Source organism: Crocodylus siamensis, chromosome 5, assembly GCF_052110815.1.
Source record: "Crocodylus siamensis isolate JL-2025a chromosome 5, ASM5211081v1, whole genome shotgun sequence".
NCBI lineage: Eukaryota > Metazoa > Chordata > Crocodylia > Crocodylidae > Crocodylus > Crocodylus siamensis.
In genome coordinates this window covers 20,081,417-20,107,253 of record NC_143399.1, presented here as the reverse complement: position 1 = coordinate 20,107,253, position 25,837 = coordinate 20,081,417, and the positions used below count along the sequence as shown (strand labels likewise).

The 25,837-nt window shown below is 41.3% G+C and overlaps 1 protein-coding gene across 3 annotated transcripts in view; it reads left to right on the top strand.

The window, feature by feature from the left end:
• NEGR1 (neuronal growth regulator 1) overlaps positions 1 to 25,837 on the top strand; it is a 658,921-nt gene that overhangs the window by 487,701 nt on the left and 145,383 nt on the right. For all 3 annotated transcript variants that reach the window (XM_090049615.1, XM_090049617.1, XM_090049614.1), the window contains exon 5: positions 23,000 to 23,120. In XM_090049615.1, coding sequence (XP_089905741.1) covers positions 23,000 to 23,120 — 121 coding nt within the window. The remainder of the gene's footprint in view (positions 1 to 22,999; positions 23,121 to 25,837) is intronic.

Sequence of the window (25,837 nt, the reverse complement as noted above, 5' to 3'; positions counted from 1 at the left end):
TGAGTACATGTGATATCTTTTATTAGATCAACTGAGTAGTTGGAAGAAAGTTATTGGCGAGCTTTTGGGCGCAATTACCCTTCTTTAGGCATAGTGAGACAACCTAGGTCTGAAGAAGGGTGACTCCACCCAGAAGCTTGCCAAGAACTTTTCCCCAACTACTCAGTTGGTCTAATAAGCGATACCACATCTACTCAAAGAACCTTGGCTGCCTATGTCCTTTGACCAACAAAAACCCAGCAACATAAATGCCCTAAATGTATCTATACAAAAAAGTGAGACATGTACACAGATGTTTGGAGAGGAATGCTTTAAATTTTTACTTCTACTGATGCCTCTTAGAAGTAAATAGCATTCTGTGACTGGAGTGTTTGTTTAAATAAAGCTTTTGAGTGCTGCTGCTTGTACTTCTGCATCTTCCACATCTCAATGGTATAGACTGGCCTGCTTCTGTAAATACATATCTGCAATAGATTACTGTTAAAACTTTATGTAAACTTTTTTCTTTCTCTAATGTAGAGCAAGAGCTTCTACACCTTTTATGCCTCTGTCTCATTCTTCGTAAGATACATATGTATATCAGCTATAACACACTGTCAGTGAACAGTGGTTTTCAATCAAAAAGACTGTCAGTAAAACTGATTCACTAACAAGAAAGCTGTCAAGCTGTGACAGCTGCTGTCTTTGCAACCCCAAACAATCTGTTTGGTGCTAACGCTGACTTGCATTTCCATTTACTGTACAGTAGTAATGAGCAGTGTCCTTAGAAATATCATTTTGGTAAGTATATTTAGTTTTCTTGGGTAAAGTCTACAAAAACAAATCCAAGGCGCACACAATTTCTCTTCTGCAAAATCTTGTTATTTTTGTTATTTGGGCCCACTTATCCTGAGTCTGTTTTTTACAGTTGCTAAACACATATCTCTTTTTTAATTAGTATTACCAGCAGTTAATGGAGAACAAAATGTTGTATTCTTAAAGATGTACTCTAAAACTAGCTTATTACCCTCATGAAACCAAAGAGGCTAAGTGGCTTGAGTTCTGGTCTGTAGTTCTTGGGGGAAGCACCCAGCTTTGGCTCTGCCACATGTGCAGTTAGCTGTGGTCAGCACAGGATCCTGCCAGAGCTCTGTATGATCAGTAAGATATGAGTTCACCAGCTGATCAGGGCAGGATCTGGCCAAAGCTCCTCCTTCTGTGTGCCTCCAGCACCCTGGAGGTGAACACTCCTCCTATTCTCCCTTCCTGTTCACTCCTCCTCTCCACTGAATTCAACACTAGCAGGAAGGAGGGGGCAAGCAGTGGCTCACCCCCTGGACTGCAGAGCAGTGAGAAGGCAGGGCTCCAGCCAGGCTCCGTGTCAAGGGCTCACATGCAGCACAGCCGAAGGGGTGTGTGACCACACTGCTCTATTCCCTCTGCATCTGTCCTTTCTATATTTCATGGATCTGGGCATTATAGCTTGAATGGAAACACTATGCAAGTCAAGTTGCAAGGTAACTTATTTGTGTGACATTTTTTCTGAAAATTTTTTCTCATTGAATGTTAAATTTCCAACTGTCATCCAGATTTGCTATTGAGATTCTGACTCACTGCTGCAAATAAGCTCTTCTGCTTCTCTTAGAAGAAGATTAATACAGTATCATCATGTTTTTCCTTCTAAGTGAAGCCTCTCCAAAATCCATTCTTCATGTGTATCAAACATTCAGTTGTCCAAACAAAGGTTAGTATGCTCTTCTGTGTGATTTAGTCTATAGTTTTTGGAGTCTGAAGATCCTCACGTATGCTATAGGTCAGTAAGAAAATAGTGATAGCATATTTCTATCCAATGGAATAACAACAGAGATTATGAAACAATAGCACTGTAGTGCTAGGTTGGGTTTTGGAGTGATTTTTTTTTTGTTTGCTTCTTAAGGTGTTTGTTCTATTCTGCTTATCTTTCAACATATTTTAAACTTATGGAATTCTCTTTTATTCCACCTCTATGGGTCTCATTCAAAGCCTATTGAAGTCAGTCAAAAGTCTTTAGTTTTAGTTAGATTTGAATTGGGTCATATAGGCTGATGAAAGAAAAAACATAAACTCCAGTGTATCTAACAAAGCCAAACATAGTGTTTATGCTTGTTTTTATGTTGTGTGCTTCTGTTCATTCCCAATTACAACCAAGTCTTCTATGCAAATACAAAATGTGTTATATATTTCTGTTTATTCACCCTGGATACTATGCATAATCATGTCTGACTGAAGAGATGCCTATGCCCTTATTCATTAAATATAGGTATAAAATGTAAGGGTTGGGCACTTTTGAAAACCTTATCCTATATCAGATTAAACCTATTGGTCCAAGTGGAGTCAGTGAGGTTGCAGAGGGTAAAAATCATGGCTAAAGTGTTTAAAATCTGTGTGATTACAGAGGGTCTGATTGCCACATTTGGCTCTACGTGGTTCCATGTCATAGATTCATAGATTCTAGGGTTGGAAGGGACCTCAGTGGGTCATCTAATCTGACCCCCTGCCCCTGGCAGGCAAGAAAAGGATCACCAAATCTGGGATCATGTGATTCCAGCCAGGTGCCTGTCCAGTCTCATCTTGAAGACCCCCAAGGATAGGGCAAGCACCACCTCCCTTTATATGTAGTCAAGATTTAATAGTCAGGTAGAATAAAACACATTATCTGGTGGAAATAGTATGTGCTGGAGGGGCCATGCCAGCCTGAAAGCACCGGATCTCCTCTGATCTTGGAAACTAAGCACTCCTAGGCATGGGCAGTTCTTGAACAGGAGACCACAGTGGAATCCCAAGCATGAGAGATACAAGTTGAGCACTTTGTGGTAAGCAATCGGCATATACTAGACCACAGAAATCAAAAGAATGGCAGGATTTTTAGTCCTGTCATCACCTCTGAACTAACAGGAATAAAAGAAGAGCAATGCAAACTAATTCCATTGTAAACCATAGTTACATAGTATTTCAGTATAGGCTAGGTTTTAGATAACCATAGAGAAGATGGGATTGGGAAATACGAATCCCTTCCCTTCTGCAGCACACAGCACATATAATGTTATAAGAACCATCCTGAACCGTAGTTCTCAATGGGGCATGTAGCCTACTACCAAGTTGCTATACCTGGGAGTGATCTAACAAAACTAGAAAATAGGGTGAACCACAGCAATTCTCCTCCCCCATCCCCCATCTGTATCAGCCCTTAAAGATCTAAAATTACTCTCACAATTACCCCTTAAGCAACATAGAGGTATTTTCTCTCTTCCCTAACACAAAGTAGAACTGTATACTGCTCTCAACATTGCTGTCTGGCTAATGCCACACATTAGCTACTGTGACTATTCATTATGCCCTGAAAAGTGTAAGCATTCAATATAACTAGGTAAATACCTCCCTTTATATAGTGTATCAGATAATGAAGTGCATAAAGATACAATATTACTTCTCTGCTACTGTTGTTGGTCTTATGTTGCCTTTGGAACCCACAAAGTAATATGTTCAAGATAAGATACTAATTGTATGATTTTTTTAACTATGACAGTCCCGTTTAAGAAGAATTTACTCTTTATTCTATCAATGCAATAGTGCAATTTGCACTCGTGCATACACGGAATTACATAAAAGCAAGAAAGCTATGGAAAATAGCTTATGCTTAGTGTGGGACATAGTTTCTCGTCAATACACATGTATTCCCATTAAAGTTAATGTAATGCAAAGTAAAGAAGTGTTTTATGGAAGAAGAGATCTTAGTGCTTTATTTGTACATTACAGCACCTCATTTAACTGTATAGTAAAGTATGTGTAAGCAATTAGAAAAACAGCATACTAGAAAATGAAGGAAGTTGATAGAAATGAGACTTATTTGCAACTTGAAGAGTAGCATGACATAAAGTATTCTATTCCCTTCCCCCTCTCAATTGCATTTTTATCATAAAATAGACCATTTCTGGTATACATGGGGAAAAAAATAAAAGTTATAAAGCTTGTTTACCTCGTAATATGTCTTTTAGGATGACTTCTTTCCTCTTTATATAATGTTTAAAATTGTTAAGAGTTAAATATGATGTGAGTACAAGATCGCATGAGACTGGAGATGTATAATGCATGATTTACAGAAGTGACCCATTATCTCCAGTTATATAGTTTTTAAGAGTTATTACGCATTTCCCTATGAAAGGTGTTTTTTTATCCTGCTATTTTGTAAGCATTTAATTTTCGTCACTGATTTCTCATAAAGTAATTACTTCCATTTTTAAAATTTTCTCCATTGGGAGGTTTTATGTTCAGGAAATAGTAAATCTATGTAAAAGTTTTGCCAGTGCTTAGTGTAATCGGGAACCTTTGCTCTGTTACTGGGGGAGGGCTACAAAGACAGCAGAACGGGTGAGTTTCTGAACACCAGAAGAGTTTTTTTGGCCTGGGGAAAGGCAGCTGGCAAGGCTGAGACTAAGGAACAGCCCCTAATAGGCCAGGCCTCGGGGAATAAAAAGGTTTGCCATCAGGCTGAAGGGCTATGGAGTCCTGCTCATGGGCAGGATGGTCTCTGCTGGAGGGAGAGAAGGCCTGAGTGAACATTGTGAGAAGCCCCAGAAGGGGAGTGTGTTTTTTTTGCTGTTCTCCCTTTGTGTTTCTGGGTGGTTTGAGCAGCAGGCCCTTGGGGCGAAGCCAGGATTAAAGACTGTGTTCATCACCCCATAGCAAGGGAAGAGCTTACAGCTGAGATTTTTCCTTTCTGTTTTGTGGTGGATGTCCGGAAAATTGGAAATGACTATGAGGGGAGGTGGAGGTTGCTGTGCAGGTGCCTTAAAGCACCCTTCAAGTCACACTTTGAAGGCTCATGGCGTGAAAGAGAGGATGAGATGGGATTTAACCCCTTTTAGGAGCAGGGGAGGAGAAGGGGACCCAAAGGGCCAGCTCCTTCTGGGGAGTCCAGTTCCTAGCTGTGCTGCTACTACCAGAGAGCTGGGGCTGGACTGAGTGGGCCCAGGGCTGAAGGGAGCAACTACAACAAATTAGGCCCCAGCCAAGAGAGTCAGTCCCTGGAAAAGTGCAAAAAGGGGAAAAGCCAAGTGGCCCAAAGGAAAGGTGAGGCAGAGAGTGGCAAACTGGAGGAGCTCAGAAGGGGGAGAAGGAAGTCTAACCGGCTGGTGGGAGCACGTGACCCCCCACTGCAAGGCTAGGCTTGCCACAGTTATATGGTCTGCTGGCACAATATATTAGATATTCCTATGAGAGATTCATGTTTTAGAAGATTCAGAAATTCCCTTTATCATGCAAAATTAAAAATGTGCCTCTACTTGCTGAAAGGAACATTTGTAATTCTGCTCAAATCGCTCCAGCAGTTAGTTTGGGGGAGTTAGGTTGATACTAACATGAATTAGTTTTGTAAAATTAAACTAACATTCTACATGCAGCAAAGTCTTGAAATGTTGCCCCCTCTTCAGTATGAAAAAATTAGATTACATCCTTCCAGAAAAGCGCATCTAAAATATGGCAGATGGAAATTAAATCATGACATTAGCTGTGCATGGGTCTCATTGAATTCAATGGGTTTGTAAATTCATTTAATTTCTTTCCAATAATCTCGTAGATGTTTAACTCCATGACTTCTACAGTATTTGCCTCTTTCTCAAATATTCACACCCTGGATAAAGCTTATTTTTCTTGGAACAAGTTCTGACACCCTCACTCAGTATTAAATCCTTCTAGGTTCAGGCAACTCTTTTGATTTCATGGGGAGTTTGTCTGATTAATAGCTAAAGGATAGTTTCTCCTGCTGAGTAGTATATATCTGTAAGTCATTCCATTCATCTGGGAATTGAGGCAGACTACTCAGTGCAAGAACTATTCAGTGTAAGATAGGGTAATGTCTCTGGCCCAAAGCAAGGACCTCAGGTACACTGAAGACTGAGTAAATATTTACAAGAACATACTTCTGAACTAACAAAATAAAAGTAACAAACTAATTAATTTTCTTTCTGCAATTTGAACAACATATATAAATGAACATTTTAATCTAAGCATGCATTTTTCCCAAATCAAGTTGAACTGTTTTGCAGAGATTAATAAATCTTCATAAACAAACTATTTTTACAGTATTTGGCTAAGTAGAAGATATAAATAACTCTGCTTAGTGCCTGTTAAAATCTGTGCTTTTCACACTAAGAAACCCTGAAGATCTGAAAGACCATTGATATTAGGCTTCCTGTTTCAATGACATTTAGAAAACCTGTTCCCTTGTAAGAAAATTATCTTTATTTTAACACATTAAAGAGCAATTTGCTTAACAAAAGGAAAAACTAAAGAAAGCCAAATTAAAATTTGATGAAAATTGGCAAAATAAAAAAGGATACTTCTCGATATTTACAATTAATTCCACAAAAATGTTTGTTTAATCGGACAATGTGGTTAATCACAAAGGTGAAATTGAAAGTTACCACCATTGAATGATAGTGTAAAAGTTAATAAATTCAGCTCATAATCATTATGCACATGCTAGTTATAATAATTTACTGTCCATACCAAATCTTTATAAGCATTGTAATTAAATATAAAATGCACATTAGAATTATAATGAGTAATTAGGGCAACATAACTAATATGCATAAAAGTCCCAAAGCTCATTAAAATGTTAAAAGATGAAAGCTGTTCTAGTTGGAGTTTTTGCATATTTTTTGTAACTGTCTGAATGCCAATGTACCTTTTGCATTGTTTTACCTGTTCTTTCAAACATTAAAAAAAGGATGAAAATCCTTGGTGTAGCAGCCAGAATCAGCATCGCTGTGCCTAGTTTCCAGTTGGAACGACACACAGAATCTCATGTCTAGTGATATCCCATAGACCAGCACAAGTGCCTAATTCATTGAAAATACTCCAGATGCATTGACTATGAGTGGGAACAAATTATGGAACAAATAAATATCAACATAAAAAGCAAAACATTTTTTCTCCATGCCTTGTGCCTCTTAGTGTTTTATTTATGAACTGGGAGAGACCAAAGCGTGCAATAATTGGCAGCATCACTGCAAGCAGAGACATTTCTAGCAAAATAAATTATAATGCTCATTGGAATAATTAATTTATTTGCTTTATGTCATAGGGCCGCGTCCCAGGGGTGACTTTGACATTCCCCAGGAGGCTCTATAACCATGCCCCGCCCCATACATAGGGTGCCTTCCTGTCTTGCCTGCTATGCCTTGATGGTAAAATAGTAATTAGGGAGGCTGCCCACATGCCTTCATGTTCCCCAGTTCCCCTGAACCCCCATTGGTCCCCTGTCTGCACCCAGACCCTTTCCTGGGCCTCACTTGATAACTGTGCCCCCAAATAGCACCTCCAGCCTTCAGGGCCAATTGCACAGTTCCATACTTCCCCTATTCCATGTCCCAGGCCTCGCAGATAGCACCCTGCAGATATTCTGCCAACAGTACATGTGTAGGCCCTCAGACCCCTTGCTCTCTCTCGTGATCTTTCTCCAGTTGCCATGCCCCTCAGTCTCTCCTCTGGCCCCTCTCTGGGCCCTCAGACTCCTCAGCCTCAACCAACTACTCCCTGGGTCACCAGACCCCTTGGTCTCTCTAAGGCCTCACTCCAGTTGCCAGACCCCATGGTTTCTCCCAGGCCCTTCTCTGGGCCCTCAGACCCTCAGTCTCACCCAACTGCTCTCTGGGCTACTAGCCCCCTCAATCTCCCTCCTGGCCCTGCTCTGGGATGTCAGCTTCTCTCTTTTCCTGGCCATTCTCTAGGCCCTTGGCCCCATCCAGCCCTGTGCTCTGTCCCTGGCCCCTTGCTGGGCCTCTGGACCCACATGGTCCTGGCTTCCCCTGGCCCCTCACTGGGCTGCTGGACCCATGTGGGCCCCAGTCTTCTCTGGTGAGTGATTTTTCTGTTGGGGTGTGCTCCCCTAGCCTTCCCCTTCCATGGGGTCACCCACAAGGCAGTGGGATCCGAGGCTTTCTGGCACCGCATCCTTGCCTTTCCCTAGAGTGGCCCATGCATGGCATTTCACGGAGGCTGCCCCACCACAGGCAGCCCCAGCACCTAGGGTGCAGTTTTAGATCTTACCCAGGACCAATCTTCAAACTTACACTTTTCTGAACTCCCCCTAGATGTACAATGGCCCTCCTGGGCTGTTAATCACCGGGCCTGTCTGGCCCTGGCTCCATCTTGCATATGAGTCCTCTGTCTCTGGCTCCCAACTCACTCTTCGACCCCTATGAGCCATTGTCATGCTGGGTTGCATACTCCCTGACCCCTCTCTCTCACCTGTGGCCCACAAAAATCTTTGTGCTTCTCCTAAGCCCTGGCCCTGCCTCCAGGCCAGTTGAGACTCCAGGCTTTACTGTCTCTGCAGTGGGCTATTCCACCCTTCAACCCCTCCTGGCCCCCTGCACAGGCCAGTTGAGGTTCCCAGGGTCAGTCCTTCAGCTGTCAGCCCCTTCCTCTCTATGGATCTGCCTTTTCAGGCCCCTCCATGTATTACTCACTCTTTTCCTCTGGGTTCAGAGCCTTCCATAGGTCTGGCTACACAGTCCCTTTGTTCTCTGGGCATATCTGGACCCCTCAGTAGGCCCCCTGTACTCTGCCCTGCTCATCGGGTTCTTCCAGACCCTGCACTAGATCTCTCAGACACTCTTGCCCCTCTCTGGGCTCACCTGGCCTTTCGTAGGCCCACCAACTCTCAGCCCCTCTCTCAGAACTTGCCTGGCCTCTCATTAGGCCCCTGTGCACTTGGCCTCTCTCTCCCCAGGCTCATCTGGCCTCTCAATAGGGCCCAGGTATTTGGACCATCTGCTATGGCTCACCTGGCCCCTAAGTAGCCCACAGCCTTTCAACCCCTCACCCAGGGCTTACCTGATCTCCATACTAGGCCCCTGTGCACTCAGCCCATCTCTCTGTGGGCTCATCTGGCACTCAGCAGGGCCCAGGCACTCAGCTCTTCTCTGAGGGCTCACCTTGTGCCTCAACAAGAAACCTCTTCCATCCCATTGGTTCCTACCCAAACCTCCGGATGTCATTATTCTTGCTGGCATTCAAGAGCAGGATCTTTCCTTCTGGGTGACGTTCCTCTACCAGCTCCCATGATGTTCATGCCAGCCCCACTTTCAGGGTCTGGACTTATGCCTAGCCCTCCTTGGTGGACTCTCATGTTCAAGCCTAGCCTTACCTGCCAGCCCTTGGGTAAGCTGACTCTGCAATTAGGTCTGACCACGCATGCCAGTGGCTCAGCAGGCTGTCTGACCTCTTTAAGTGGCAGGCACATCCAGTGCCCTATCACACTTTACTAAAGTGAAAACAGGTTCGTAGCATACAGGATTTGTTTAATTTGCTGTTAAGGAGTACATTCTGCTGCCCTTTACTGGAGTTATACACACCCATTATGGAAAGAATATACCCATAAGCCTTTGCTATAAATTGTATACTAACTCACACTATGTTGTACTTAAGAGGCAGAAATAGCATGATAGCCATACATCATCTGATACAAGAACAGGTTCCTGTCTTGTTTATCATTTTTACACTTATACATGTAACACTGCATTTGTGCTACACAGGATCACATGTGTACATGAAAGTAAGCAAAAGAGCTAGCCAAACACTTCTTGGCTTATGGTCCATATGTTACCAGTGCCAGTGACTAATTCTTATGAATAGGGACCTACTCAATTTGTAATTTTACGGAAACTGTGAAATCAGGCAGTCTAGGAAATCTTGTCCATGAAATCAGGCAATGTCCAGGAAAACTGTAAAATAATAATAAATAAAAAACCCCTAAAAATAAAACATTGATTCCCCAATGGTAGCCAGTAACTGCTGTGGCCCAACCTTGCAGGCTGCTGGGAGGGAAGGGGCAGAGAGGTGCTGCCAGTACAAAGGGGAGCATCCAAAATGGCAGCTGCCCTTCCCTGTTCCTCATTGCTGATTGGCTGAAGGGCAGGACCACATGATGGGCAGCCCTCTTGGCCAATCAGTGGTGAGGAGCAAGGCCACAAGGGCCCCTTGACAAATCAGAAATGTGGGAAGGCTGCCACTATAAGCCTGTAAAAAGGGCAGCCAGCTCTATCGTCAGCTTGTGAAATGGGTTGCCTGATGCCTCAATTTCAGTAGGTCCCTACTTATGAAGATTATGCAACAGGGGTAAGCACAGACTTTGTCCTACTGCATTGGGCTATAAAATGAATGTACAATGGAATTTTTTCAAAATATTGTAAAAACTCTGGCTCATTTGTGACAGCTATAATCTCTGTTCATACCAATATTATCATTATTATCGTTATTTCTGTAGTATGTAAAGTGTGAAAGATGAGGCTGATGAATCAAAACACACTTCCTAATCCCTGTCTCAGAGTTACTGGCATAACCACAATATGTGATAGTGTCGACTGCTGGAAAGTTTTTGTCATCTTTTATTCAGTAAGACCTGCACAGCTCACCTTTCAGTCCCACAAAACCTGTGCCAATAACAACTTTACAGCACCCTCATCAGTACCTCTAGCTAATGCAAATTCAGTCTGTCAGCCCCTGAAGTTCTCATTAATATTTTGTTTTACTATTTGAATGCTTGATGTTGGTTCTTTTTATTTTGTATTATTGCTTAATCTCTACATTACCTACATTCTTTTACAATTTAAGTTAATTTTATTATTATAAACTATTGTCAACACAAAGCCTTGTGTAATTTAATTGTTAAATTTTATTATTATGTTTACCATAATGAGAATATTAACAATTCAATTAGCATTTCCTCTTGGGTATTGTTTGCAGCTATCACCCTCCCTCTTTCAGTTAAGCTCACTAAGTAAAATAGCTTTAATCTTTACTGAAATGTTATACCTCTGAGCACATGCATTTGTTTGTTGCTCACTTGTGTATTTTTTATTATTTTTATAGTGAAGTCCTCTAAGCTGTGTAGAGTCTTTCAAATAAATACCTGACAGCATTGTGTGGAAAGAAATGCTCAGCCTGATACACAAACTAGTACAGGCAGTCCTCGACTTAGAATGTTTCAAGTTACAACATTTCACACTGACAACATTTATAAATTGACACCCTGTTTCAACTTTATGATGTCAGCTTCGACTTACAACACTTGATCCAATGCAACGCCATGCCAGCGAACAAGTTCGCTGTGTCGCTCATCTCTCTGAAGAACATCTGTCTAAACTTCCTTGGACACTTTCTCTAAGAAAGCAAACAAGACTCCAAATAAACCTGCAGCCAAGACTCCTGAGAAGACTCCAGAGAAGAACCCTTCAAAAAGTCCAACCGAGAGCCTTTCAAAAAGTCCAGCAAAGTCACCTCAAAGAAGTCCTTCCAAATCAATATGATTGCTGTTTACAATATAAATACATTAATGTAGCTATATTACTCATCTATAATTGATTGAGTACAAAATTATGGGGTATTTTTGTTGAGAATAGCATATCGGGCCTTAGTTCAGGAACCAATCCCCCATTTATAACCTTGTTTCTTATGAGAAAATTGGTTCCAAGTTGCAAGGTTTCAACTTAAGACGCAGGTTTCAGGAACCAATTGTGTCATAAGTCCAAGAACTGCCTATAGTTTAGTTCAAACTTCTAAGAGGTTGTGGGAAGAAGACAGAGATGCTAAGGAAGGGGTGGGCAAAGTACAACCCATAGGCTGGATCCAGCCTGCCAGGCACTTTCATCTGGCCCATGGCACCACAAAGGAATTGTGCCCTGCCCAGCCCTCCCACCCAAGAGGGTGGGAGCAAGGCACTCATTGATTTGGACTTTTTCTGTATTACAGTTCTTGTTTTACTGCACCTAGTCCTCTAAGTTTGACTTTATTGACTCATTCTTATGAGGGAGGGGGGGCAGTCTCATATCTTCAGTATCATCTCTGTATTTTATCAATGACGTGATTATATCAGGAATCACTTAGCAATCACGCTAAGTTAACAGAATGCTGTTCACTAACAGTTTTGAAGTCATTTTAATAACTCCTAAATAAAAACATTTTATTTGACATTAAATATTATTGAGTGTTGCTATAGTTTCAATACATAATAATAATAATGTCAACATCTGAGCAGTTTGTTTGTCTGATACAATGTTGTTTGGCATGATGTAGGATTACTTACTGTATTTGTTTGCAGGAAAGAATATTAATATCAATTAGAACATTTCTAATGGCCTCACAGGAAATCTGCCAAGAGCTTTAAAAGGTTTTAATTGCTCTTTGGATTCAGTGAAACTTAAATCATTTCCCATCAGTAATTTCAAAAGGCCAGAATCTACTTGGCTTTTATATAGGTATGAAGGGTGGGAGAGCCCACAGAGCCTCCATACTGGCTTTTTTTCCCGAGCTACGTACAAATAAGGCAGAATTGCAGCAAGAGGGCAGGAAGAGCATGGCTGTGTCCCACTTGCATGCCAGCTGAGCCATGATAAGATGGTTGAAAACTGGAGCTCAAAAGGGATACAGTAACAAACCTATAACCTTTGCACTGCTTAGAAACACCAGAAAGCATTTGTTTTGCCCTAAAATTGGTGCTGCTTTGGGCAACCTCTGGGGTGTTGTAACTTCACATGACCCCCAAGCAGGTATGTACCTAAATAGCTCAGTATAACCCTAATGCTTCAGGCATGAGAAGAATTGGGTCAATACACTCTGCTACTCTTACTTTTCTTATAATATCTTTACTAGAAAATCAGTCCTACTGATCTCAGTTTCCTTTTCTATGAAGTAAGACAAAAGTAGAGTAGAGTGAAAAAAGGTAGAATCAATCACCCCTCTCCCTCTCCATACAAACCCCTTCAAATTGTTACACTTGCTTTGTTACAAAGCTGCACATGCACGACTCAGTAGGGAGCAAACTGCTTTGATGTAAGCTAAAAAAATTTGCAAATTCTGACTTATGAGATGAAGATGTCAGCCACTGTCCAGTAAATCCATATTATTCACATTTACACATTTCAGCATGACTGACATCAGTAAAAATATAAAATCATGAATCTCTGTTTAAGAAATAAGTCTTTGGTGACTAGCTGGAAAAACAGTGAACCATTTAATTCATATTGATACAGCTGGAGACCCAATAAATCTCTAACTTGTTTTTGTCTTTCGGTTCTCTGATGAAACAAACATCACCAACCAGAAGGCAGCAGGTATTTTAGAGCTGTAATTTCATCCAGTTATTCACAGTCTTCCACACCAATGAAAGCAGCAGGAGCTAATGCGTTTTGGCTTGGTACATTACCAATCAATTCACCAGAAATGTAACTGCGCCACATAAACTTACTTTTTTTCTCTACTAGACAATGGGAAAGATGTCTGTCCTTAAGGAACTACAAAAAACTGAATATAACACAGGTGAAGTACCTAGTGTCAATTTTAAAGCCAGGAGAAGAACAATCATTCCATCTTGCAGAGAATTTGGATATTACACATTTTGTTTTTATTGCAATTTGGAATGAAAACAAAAAATGTTGAAATTCCCTGTAAGACAGATACCAGAGAATAAATCATTCAGAAAAATCAAAGTATTTTTTTTGCTTTAAAAACAGAATTATTTCTTTTCTTTGCACTTTCACAGTTGCCTGATTCATAAGGACTAATGCTGGCCAACTGGCGTGTGCCAGCATTAAGGTTTTTTAATTCAAATTTAATGATAATTTAAGCTTAAATGGCTGTAAATGAATAAGAAAAAGATGATTCCTCTTGTCTGGACAGAAAAACTAATGCATCTGCCTGCTCATATTGCAGAGATAGCAAAGGTACCCATCAATGTGGAGAGTATGGTTTCCATCAGGGGAAGTAGTTTTTGAGCTATTAGACTATGTTTCCTTGGTAAACTCATTATGCCTGGCACACACACATCTTCCACTATTCCCCTGAATCCAGAAGCCATGTAGCCATTAGGGGTGTGCAGAATGGGCCGTTTTCGATTTGGATTTGGCCTGAATCAGGGACAGTGATTTGATTTGTTGATTCATATCACTGTCCCCAATTCAATTCAGCCAAATTCAAATCTGAAGATTAGATGCCAAATCTGAAGAATCAGTGATTTGGCCATAGGCACAGCTTCAAATGTCTTTTCTACATACCTCAAGGTACTAGGCACAGCTCATGAACACTGCGATGCTGGAGCGGATGCAGCATCCCACAGGAGCATGGCAGGGCCCCCCGCATGCTCAGCAGCAAACCCGGAAATGGACCAAAAGTACTTCTGGTCCACATTCAGGTACACTGGGGAGCACTCAGGGAGCTTGGCGAGTGGCCCTGGGGGGACCCTAATCCCCCCCCAGACCCAGAAGGCATGAGTCACCACACCAGGGAAATGTGGGGAGATCCCCCACATGCTCCCCGACGAACCCGGAAGTGGACTGGAAGTGCTTCTGGTCCACTAGTGGGTGTGCTGCCAAGCATGCTGGGGAGCCCCCCACACTCCTATGGGATGCTCCATCTGCCCCAGTGTCTCAGCATTCATAACCTAGCTGGTACCTTGAGGTGTACAGAAAAAACATTTAAAGCTGTGTCTATGTCTGAATCTCCGAATCTTTCCAAATCAATTCAGAGGGTTCCAATTCAATTCAAAGAGATTAAAGGGTCTCCTGATTAGATTTGGATTCAGAGATTTGGCCACCGAATCAGGCCAAATCTCCACCAAATCAAATCAGAGATTGAAGCTTCACACAGCCCTAATACCCATGTCCATGTAGTGATTCAGATGAGCTAATTAGTAGGGCTGTGTGAATCTCTGGTCCCTGACACGATTCGACAGAGATTTGGTCCAACTTGTCAGCTGAATCTACAAATCTGAATTGAATCAGAGGACACTTTAATCTCTGAATTGAATTGGAACCCTCAGAATCGATTCCGAGAGATTTGGAAAGATTGGGAGATTTAGACATAGACACAGCTTTAAATGTTTTTTCTACATACCTCTAGGTACCAGGCACAGCTCATGAATGCTACGATGCTGGGGCGCATGGAGCATCTCACAGGAGCGCAAGGTGCTCCCCAGTGTGCTCAGCAGCAGACCCAGAAGTGGACAAGAAGCACTTACAATCAACGTCCAGGTCTGCCGGGGAGCGCCGGGGGGGGGGGCTGCGCCTCCTCCCAACTTCACGACTGCTGCCTCCTGGGTCTGGGGGGGCGCACGTGGGCCCCCTCCCTATGGCCAATTGCCTATCCAGGGTGATGGGGGGGGGGTCCTGCACACTCCCTGCTGGACCCAAAAGTGGACCGGAAGTACTTTCGGTCCACTTCTGGATTTGCTGCTGAGCATGTGGAGGGCCCCCCGCACTCCTGTGGGGTGCTCCATGTACCCCAGCAGTGCAGCATTCACAAGCTGCCCTGGTATCTGAAGATATGTAGAAAAAACATTTAAAGCTGTGTCTGTGTCCAAACCTCTGATTCTCCAAATCAGCATCAAATCTTCAGATTCGGATTCAGCCAAATTGAATCAGGGACAGTGATCCAAATCAATGAATCAAATCACTGTCCCTGATTCAGGCTGAATCTGAATTGAATAGGGCCTGCTTTTCACATCCCTACTAATTACCAATGGTGGATGACTGTGTCAGTTAATCGAGCCCCATACTAATTAATCTACCTGTAATGCCACAGAGATTTACTTACCTTGCTTCTGATTTAGGAGGGAAGCTATGTGGAGCTACCTGCTTCTTTGGTCAGGACTACTCCTAGGCAAGGTAAGTTTATCAGATAGCTATGATGGGAAACCATAGAATGAGCTAGTTTTGAGATTCGTTCTCTGTGGTCTGAACATTGATACTTTTCTGGAATAAGAAAAATTTTCATTTGTTTCATATCCTTTGGCCTGCCTTTCATGTGTTTTGCCTCCACCAGACTGTCATGATCTCATCTCTAATACATAATTTTGAGAGAGGTTCTTTTTCCTCAGTGTTATGTGCTCTGACTAGACTTATTCCTATTTCTTGATTGACTGATTTCTTACTTAATTGGATGATTGATTCCACACATGATCTGCAGCCGTTCTGATAAATTCCCAAGAGGCTATGACTATTTTACTTAGAGCTTGTTCCTTATTTAACAAAAATATTGTAGAGTTTCAGGGAATCATCTTTTTATGCAAGAAGTTCAGAGTGCCATGTCATTAATCTTTCTTATATTATATGGACCAATAAATAAAGCCTCATAACATCGTTGTTTAATAAGTAAATCTTGTACCTAAAATGACAGTGGAGAAACTGAGGTAGGAAGATCTTGAATGGTATAAATGAGCTCATGTAGAAAGCAGATGGAAAAATAGGACATTGATTAGTACTCCTATTTCCAATGTAAACATCATAATCAGATGTTCCTTCCTTCCCTGTGGTCGGTGTTTATATGTCCAACATTAGGACGGTGTCCAAAATGAAAACCTTGCATACATATGCAGTTCTGCCATTTGGTTCCCTCCTGGTATCTCAATTATCTTCCAGTGTTCTCAGATATGGATTGCCTCATGCAACAAATTCTGTATGCAGGAGTTATACATGAAATTTTAAATGCCCCCGTCCACCCAGGTCATTGGTGTATGCTATGATTTTTCATGTGTAGTATTATCAGGTCTGACTTGGGCATTGGGAGAAAAACCTTATGACTACTATCTCTATGATTGTTGTCTTTGGCTCTGAAAATATAGGTCTTGACTAAGCTCTATAGCTGCCAAGTGGTAGTGGCTTCATAGCTAGCACCTGCAGATGTTGAAATTTTGGATCAAGAACCCTTAATTATCTTTAGCTCAAAACGGCATTGAAGAGCAAAAGGAAATAATCCTACTGAATAAATAAGAAAAACTCTCCTATCTTATGAGTATCTAAATGAACAGGTATTAGATGCCTCCAGTAGAACTGTTAACCCTTTCCAAGGTAGTTCTGCAGTGCCCCCATCATTCTTAAATTTTTAACCCAAAGGAGAGATCACTAGTGCAGTGAATAATATAAGTGTTGAACACAGGAAAGCTGGAAAGAGCTTCTAGGTTCCTAAAGGCTCTGATGGTTTCCAGGGCTGTCAAGTTTTTGTTATAGAGTGGCTAGCCTCAAAATCTTGGGAGCCCCAAGTGCAAATAGGGCTTAGCTCCTAGCTTGTGAGGAGAGAGTTTTTCAGCTTTGGATGTTCTGACTCAGCAGCTCTCAGGGCTTCCAGGCTCCCTACCATAGCTGAAAGTACTGGGGTTTTCCCCCAAAGTCTCTGGCTCCAAGGCAGTCCCACATGGCACACACTGCAACACCCCCCACCCCTGCCTGGAGACCTCTGAGGATTTATAGTCCTCAGCCAACTGACTCCCTGGGCTACCTTGCTTCCAGAAGAGTTCTGGAAAGCATTCTCTCCTGGGCCAACCAGGAAAGGTGAACCTAGAAATACCTTTTTCTCTTGTCAAGACTACCAGGAGTTTAATCACTGATGCTTACAAAAGAGGTTGGGGTGCACCTAGGTCAACTATAAACAAAAGGATTATGGCCTCATGTGGATAGGAGGTACCATATTAAGCATCTTAGCAATGAGCTTGCAACTTACAGGGCAAGTCTTTCTTATTACTTCTGAAAGGAAGAACAGTTCAAATCCTGATCCAGGTGTTACATAAAGAAGCAGGGGGTGCAAGGCTAAGACTTCTGTGTCATGAAATTTTCCTGTTCTGGGAGTGGTGTGTTGTAATTTAAGTACATTTTATGTTTGTCATCTCCCTGCAGAAGCCAAAGATTTAACAGAACATCTGAGCAGGGAAGCCTCCAGTTCACACAGTGCCTATAATAGTCAATTCTGATGCAAGTCTTTAACAAGTATTCATCTTGAGGAGGAGGAGGAGAAGAAGGTGTTCCCCATGTTGATGTGCTTGCTATCAAACATATGGCACCATGCCCTTTCTATGAGTTTGGGGAGGAACAAGTCCAAGATCAATAAATGATTGATGCCTAATTCAGCAGTTTTCTCAGCTGATATGTGTCTTTTCTATTATTTGTAATGATTCCCAGAGTAACAGGGAAGATCAGATGGAACAGGGCTCAGGTAACCCAAAATGATATGGCATGGCTTTGCAAATTCTGGTTTTTGAATCTTGTGCACCAACTACCTAATACTGTTGCCTCATTCAGGCAGTAGACATAGGCCACATATAGACCTTCAGTTTCTCCTTAGTAAAGTTATTGTTGTCCCAGGAGAAAACACAAGTATACAGATGTTCAGGATTTTTCTCCCAGAGCAAAAATAGCCACTCCAGGAGAAAAATAACCCAGCAACAACAGGGTTAAATTACTCCTGGGAGAGCAAATGTCTGGACACATTCTGTTCTGAGTGGGGTCATAGTATAGTCCTCCCAGGTGCCTTGTCCCACCCCTTCACCCAGGAAACGCGGTTGCCCACTGAACTCTACTGCTCCAGCCAAGTAGGAAGCAAAATATGCCCCCTTTAGCATTGTGCTGCAGGGAGACACAGGTTGAAACCTCCCAAGGATAGCATCTGGATGAAATATCTCAGGAGAAGTTGTTCTGTGGAGTTTCAGTGTAAGATGCCCTTTGCTCTGAGACTATGAAGAACGAAGTGTGAGCTTGTTTTTTCATACTGAGCTGCTGGGAAAAACGGTGACCTGAGGCAGTCCTCCATTCCATTTGTTCTCTGCTACTTGTTAATTTTAAAGCATATGAGTCTATCTTTAAGTGTAATTAATTAAGGTTCATTTAGAAATCTCAGTTTGCAGTCTATTAATTCAAGGTATCTTCATTTTCTCCCATCAAGCAGTTAATAGGTGTCTGAAAAACTACCTCATGTGTACCCTCCAGTACATTCAAGGGACTTAAATTTAGTTCTTTCAGTGCTGATGTATCTAACATTAGAACTGCCATCTTGCTTACTCCATCATTTATCAGTGAAGGTAGCCTTTTTACTGACAATTACTTCACTTCAACTTGCTATCCATATGTGAATACTTGAAGAAGGAAAAACTGTAAAGTAACTAGGCAAAAGAAAAGCTCTCATGTCATCCAATATGCGTGGTATTTCATTCAGGCGGAGCAACAGTACAGCTTCATCCCAAGTTTATTTCAGAAGTGGCCCTGGACTTTCGTATCACTATTTACACACTTGTATGTGTTGTTTCTCAAGATCTCATTCATTTCAGAGTGAAGCATAGCTTCATACGCGGATATTAAGAAAGCTATCTTATACCGTTTGAGTTGAATAAGGCAGCAGCCTTATTCAACTCACAGCTCCCCTAGGCTATTGTGTCTTTTGGAAGCAGAGCCAAAGAACAGACCAGTTTCCACTCAGATTATCAAACTGGATTGTAGATTGTATAAAATGGATTGTATCAGAACAGCATGTAATATTAAATTTAATCTCTTGGCTCATGTGAGTGTTCATTTAACCAGGGCTCTGACTGCCTCGATACCATGTCTCAGGAGGGTTGCAGTGCTTGAGATCTGCAGAACAGTAACATGATCCTTTTATCTGTACTGGTGGCAGGACGAAGAGCAGGGCCTAAGAGGGAGCAGTTCTATCATCATTATTTAGTTGAATACACATACAGATGCCAGAAAGGGTATGACAGTGCATAAATTACATAGATGTTCCCTGTATATATATATGTATATATATATTCTCCCTCTAAAGCATCTGCTAGAGTCACTATCTGAGAAAGAACACTGGGCTAAATTGGTGATTGGTCTGACTAAGTATGGTACTTATGAAGAAAGAGAAACAATTCCCTACGTTATGGTAGTTGTGGTTCTGCAAGATGTTCTCTACTTCTTGATCTATGAGCCACCCTCCTTCCCCACAGCTCAGAAACTTTTTATTTAATTGTGCACAGCAAAAGAACTGAACAGCTGTAAATTCTGCTCCTTACAGCCTTGGGAAGGGGAGGACAAAGGCTCCCCTTCAAATGTAACTTTCCTTTATGCTTTTACTGAACATAGGGTTGCGTGCTAGTATTCCTAGAATCTGACTGTTGTCTTCCTTTGACACTCAGACTCCAATCTGATATTAAATTGTATGGGCTATCACAGGTTTCTATAATGATAACTTGATAAATAGAAGCATAGACAGATTATGTCCAAGGTTGAACAAGAAGTTAGTGGCTGAGTTAACAGTTTTCCTCTTTTACTCTGTATTTGAATCTGATAATGCTCTCAAACTACAATATGCCTAACTGCTGCTGAAATGCAAAGTTTTCAGATAATATATATGAATCAGTCCGACTATTATTATGTCACTGGAAAGACTCCCGTTGGCTTCAAAGGTATCTGGATTGTGCCCTCCTTTGGGAATAATTCTTACCAGATAAAGTGCAGGTTTTGTGCATCTTTTCTGCCTATAAGTTAGGAGACCTCATGTTAACACTTGCTTATGGTTATTCCATTGCAATACATCATAATTTTACCTCGTGTACTTTTAAAGGAATTCATGTATTCATATTTGTACTGAGCTATGTCCCTATTGGCACATAAATAGCATAACAAAACTGACCTGCCTGCGTAAAGGACTTTGTTATGAATCTCCTGTTTAATATAACTGTTGCTTCTTCAGCAGTAGTTGGCTGTCGTAAAAGATTATGGCCTCTTAACATGACAAGCAGAAGGATGAGTGTGATTATGAAAGAAACAGAATGAGAGAGAGTCAGCATTTTGTGTATATAAGCACCTTAGAGCAACATCTGGAAAATTGCTTCAAAAAAAATAATGGGTTTTTATTTATAAGTTGTGTGGTTTTGTTTTTATAGCATTTTATGATGCACATAATTTATCTTTAAAAATAGAAGATACAGAACAAATTCCAGGAAGAGCGCAATTGCTTACTTGTTCAAGTTTTCCTTTTGTTAACCTTCTTTCTATGCAATTCAGCATGTTTTTTTATTTGTTACCTTAATGCTGGATTTCCCTTGGAAATGGGGGATTGACTCTCACTTGTATTTTTCTGTTGCTGTAAATTTAAAATACTGTACTATTCTTTTAAATGTCTTGTTGTGGAAAAAAAAATGATGTGAAAGAGGCAAAGTAAATTGGGATGCAATAGCAGCAGTGGAAAATATTGGGGAATGTCAGGCTTGTTGTATGTTTAAAATAGTTGTGAAAGGGAATTTGTCCTTTAGTATCAATAAAAGTCCACCCAGAGCCCAAGTGACCCATCAAACTAGCATGGTTAAGGCATGCTGCTTTCTAAAACCCATGGCACACAAGGATGTGATGTGCTTAGTATTGCACTTTTTCACCTTTGACTTCCCAGCATAAATGACCAGAACCCCAACTACAGCTGGTCAAGTGGGGGCATCCTTTTGGGCAGGTTCAACTCGATTTTCACACTTGTGCTTCTGAAGCTATCGCAAAATGCCATAACTATGCTACCATCATGCCCCCTAGCGTATACAGTACACCTTACTTGTAATCCTGCATTTATTACACCAACATTTCAGGAAAGTCAATAGGTATCTTTTCTTCATAGGATTTAGGGCCTTGCACTGCATGCATTTTCTAGATTTCAAAAGGTTTTGGACCAGACCCTTACAGAATAGTCATGTTTATATGTTATATATTGTAATGGGTAAGCAATTAAAATATATTTGAGTAATTATATTAGCAAGCAAGCTGATGAAGTATGGGTTGGTTGAATGACTGGACTGTAAAGTGGATAGAAACCTGGCTGGATCATCAGATTCAGAGGGTAGTGGTCAATGGCATGATGACTAATTGACAGCTAATCTCAAGTGGAGTACCCCAGGGGTTGGTCTTCGGGCCGGTTTTGTTCAGTATTTTCATCAATGACCTGGAAGATGGGATGGAGTGTACACTCTGTAAGAGTTTGCAGATGACACCAGCCGGGGCAGTAGGGCCAAGATTCAGAGAGCCCTCAAATTGAAGGATTGGACCAAAAGAAACCTCAACAGGTTTGAAGATGACACCAAGCGGGGGTGGCACAGGGGTAGTTGTAGACATGCTAAAGGGTAGGGCTAGGATTCTGAGTGACCTATACAGATTGGAGGGTTGGACCAAAAGAAATCTAATGAAGTTCAACAAGGACAAATGCGAAGTCCTGCACTTAGGATAGAGCAATCCCATGTACCAGTACAGGCTGGGAACTGACTGGCTAAGCAGCAGCTATGCAGAAAAGAACCTGGGGGTTACAATGGACAGTAAGCTGAACATGAGCTGGCAGCGTGTCCTTGTTGCAAAGGATGTCAATGGCATACTGGGCTGAATTAGTAGAAGCATTGCTGGCAGATCAAGGGAAGTGATTATTCTCCTCTATTCAGCACTAGTGAGGCTACATCTGGAGTACTATGTTTAATTTTGATGCCCCTTTCCTTTACAGAAAGGATGTGGATAAATTGGAGAGTCCAGCAGAAGACAATGATAATGGTTAGGGGACTAGAGTACATGATTTATGAGGTGAGGATGAGGGAACTGGGCTTATTTAGTATGGAGAAGAAAAGACAGAGAGGGCTTAGCAGCAGCCTTCAAATACCTGAAGGTTAGTTCCAGAGAGGATGAAGCTCGACTGTTCTCAGTGGTGGCAGATGACAGAACAAGGAGCTATATTCTCAATTTCCAGCAAAGGAAGCCTAGGTTAGATATTAGGAGAAATTTTCTCACTAAGAGGGTAGTAAAACACTGGAACAGGTTACCCAGAGATATGGTGGAATCTCCATTCTTGGAGGTTTTTAAGACCCAGGCAGAGAGAGCTTTGGCTGGGATGATCTGATTTGGGATGGTCTTGCTTTGAATAGGAGGTTGGACTAGATCACTACCCTTCCAACCCTAATTTTCTATGATTCTGTGATTTTGTATTCAACCGGGAATGGATACATATTTGTTCATATCGAGGATTTTATTTTTGATACCTGAGGCACACAACAAAATAACGACTTTGTACTTGCTGTCAAAGGTAGCTTCTACAGGGACCAATTTGTGAGTGTGGTTGACTGAAGGAAAGCTTCAAAAGTAACTTCAAACTTGCTGTAGACTAATAGCACAGGAAATATTTTCTTCAAATTTTTCTTTACAATCTTTTTTTTCAGTTGCACCCACAATTCAGGAACTTAAATCAAGTGGTGTGATGCTTGGAGGTAATGGATTGATAAGATGTGAAGGTGCGGGAGTTCCTACTCCAGTCTTTGAGTGGTACAAAGGAGAGAGAAAGTAAGTAACCTGTATGTGTGTATTTGTGTATAAATACTGATACATCTCTACTGTTTTGCTGAATGTTATAATGATTGTGGTAGAAGGGGCTTCAGTAGTTTCTTACAGTATTAATGTTCAGTTGATTTAGCATAATTTCAATGAAGAAACAAAGTATAGAATGGGTATAGTACCTCAAATTACTTCAATTATTGTATAAAGAAGTGTTTAGAAAAGATATTAAATGCATTTTTAGATTGAGGACCTGTAGTTTGATTCTTTGACTCAGTTTCTGAAATCTTTCTGAATTTTTCCAAAGGCACCATTCCCACTGACAACCGAATCAGCTGTCTTAGAACACAGGGCACATCTACATGTCACTGTACAGCACTGTGTTTTCGTACTTCCTTTTGAAGCACATGGTTACATTTTGCCACTGTATCACCGTAGCGGTACACTATACCCAAGGAGCACGCTGTTATGGTAACACAGCTAGCGGTCACATGTAGATGCATGCGATTGCCCTGTTGCCATAGCATGACTGTTGGGTTCTCCCTACTAAATGCAGTGGAGAAACCAAATCATCAATCCAAAAAAAAGCACTTAAAGTATCCCATCATTATAGGGATCCCAAGAGAATTTCTCCACCATGCTCAAACAGTTGAAATGAAAGGACTATGAAGAAGACAAAAAGTTTAGCCTTCGTTAAAAATCTGTGTTGGAGAAGGGATTAAAAGCAGGTCTCCTAGCAACCAGGAAAACCATCGAGAAAGTCTTTGCTCAAGAATAGTGAGAGGGGAGAGCTCAGCTTTCACTTCAGCAACAGGAAGGGAAAGGGAGAGTATTCTGTTCCCAGGATTCTAATAACAGCCAAGAGGAAAAAATTTAGATGCAAGTTTCTCCTGCCTTGAACCTAGTAGGATCAGAGTGAATATAAGTTAGATGTAATATGCACCATATCAGAGTAGGTTTAGCTGCAGGAATGACTGCTTAGGGCTAGGGACAGAAATTACACGTAAACCAGTAAAAGTGACTGGAAACCAGTTCAAATCTGTAACACAGCAAAAGTTCAGTGCACATAAACTGCTTTCAAAATGACCGTAACCAGTTTAAGATAAACCTGGATGGATGTAGTATCAGACTTAACTGATTTAGGTTAAATTGGTTTATTGAACTTCTGTCCCAGATCCTCGCTAGGTTCAAATTAACTCACAGTCCCCCAGGATCCTTTCCACCTCTCTTGCAAACCTCCTCCACTTGCATGGTGGGTGGACTAGCCTTGGCCCAAGCTGTCTGCTCCAGCCCAGCAGGAGGGCATGCTCTAGTGCCCCCCAGCTACTGGCTTGTGCCACAGCAGCCATGTGGCTGCATTTCTAGAATCAAAACTAAATGTCTGTTCACTTGATTATCATTCAATCTAAGCAGCTCGGACTAACCTGCAAAGATTGGAACAACTGAACCTCCAGCTTTTTGACTGTCTGTACTTAGTCTATATGTGTTCATCAGTATGGCATAAGAACAATATTTGTAAGTTGTATAACGAATTCTACAGTTGTGTATATAATATTATTTACCATGTAAGTAATTTTAAAAATCATTGAGAGGATTGGTCCATTGTTCAGAATGCTAGACATGGGCTTATGTCCCTGTTTCATCTTATTATCTTTCTGTACTACAAGATTTTGTAATATGAATAAGTCACTTAACATAATTTCCCAACTTTAAACTAGTGTTGGCATTGCCCTTCCTCAAAAGCTGTCATGAGAACAAATGCATGAAAGCTGCTGAGGTACTAAGATATTGCAGTAACAGGGGGCATGCAAGTAAGTACCTTAGGTAGAAAAATATTGTGAACATTTTCACAAAAAAGACAAGAGTTTACTATCTTGACAATTTTATCTTGGGGGAGGGAAGCTGTCTCTTCAACCTAAAAGCTTTGTAGCTATAAAATTTAAGTTCTGCTTTTTGTGGCCTGAGGAACAGATCCTCAGCTAAAATAAATTTTAATAGCATATAACACCAGCTGAGAATATGGGCCAAAGTGGACTTTTTCCTCTCAGTTTGGACACTAAAAATCAATAACGTGTTTCATTTTTGTTTATAGTCACTTTTTACTGTCTGGCCTTTAGTTCTAGGTAGTTTGAGCATCCTTCCCTGCACAGGCTTCTTTATTTGTTTAAAAGCAGCTCTTTTCTTTGGATTTAAATATTGGAATAAATGCAAGTTCATGGTATTCCTTTAAGGCAAATGCACACTTCCACCGCAGCTTTTGGAATTTGGAATGCTTGATTTCTCAGCCTTAACGTTCCATTAATGCTGGCATTTGACAAACAATATTAATAATCATTCTTCACACAGAACAATTTGTCAGCTCATTTCTCACTGGCCAGCAGCTCTCCTACGTTAGCTGTTCCTTTTCCACCATAACTTCACATACTAGTTGTGGCTATAACAGTTTTGCCCTTGAAATGGTGTAACTGATGCTCAGTACTTATGATAACAGAACAGTATTTCTTTTCTGGAATTAACTGCCAACATTCTGCTCCAAAAGGCCTATACTTCTTCTCTCACCTGTATTACACCAAGAAAAAACCTTCAGTTTCTCATGAGATGTTTGTTTTACAGCCAGTAGGCGCATCTGCACAAGATGCTTAATGTGCAGCAGCCTAATAACACTGCAGAGTTGCTTGTTAGTCAGAAACCATGCTAATCAGCTACTGCGCAGTGTCCTTATGCTA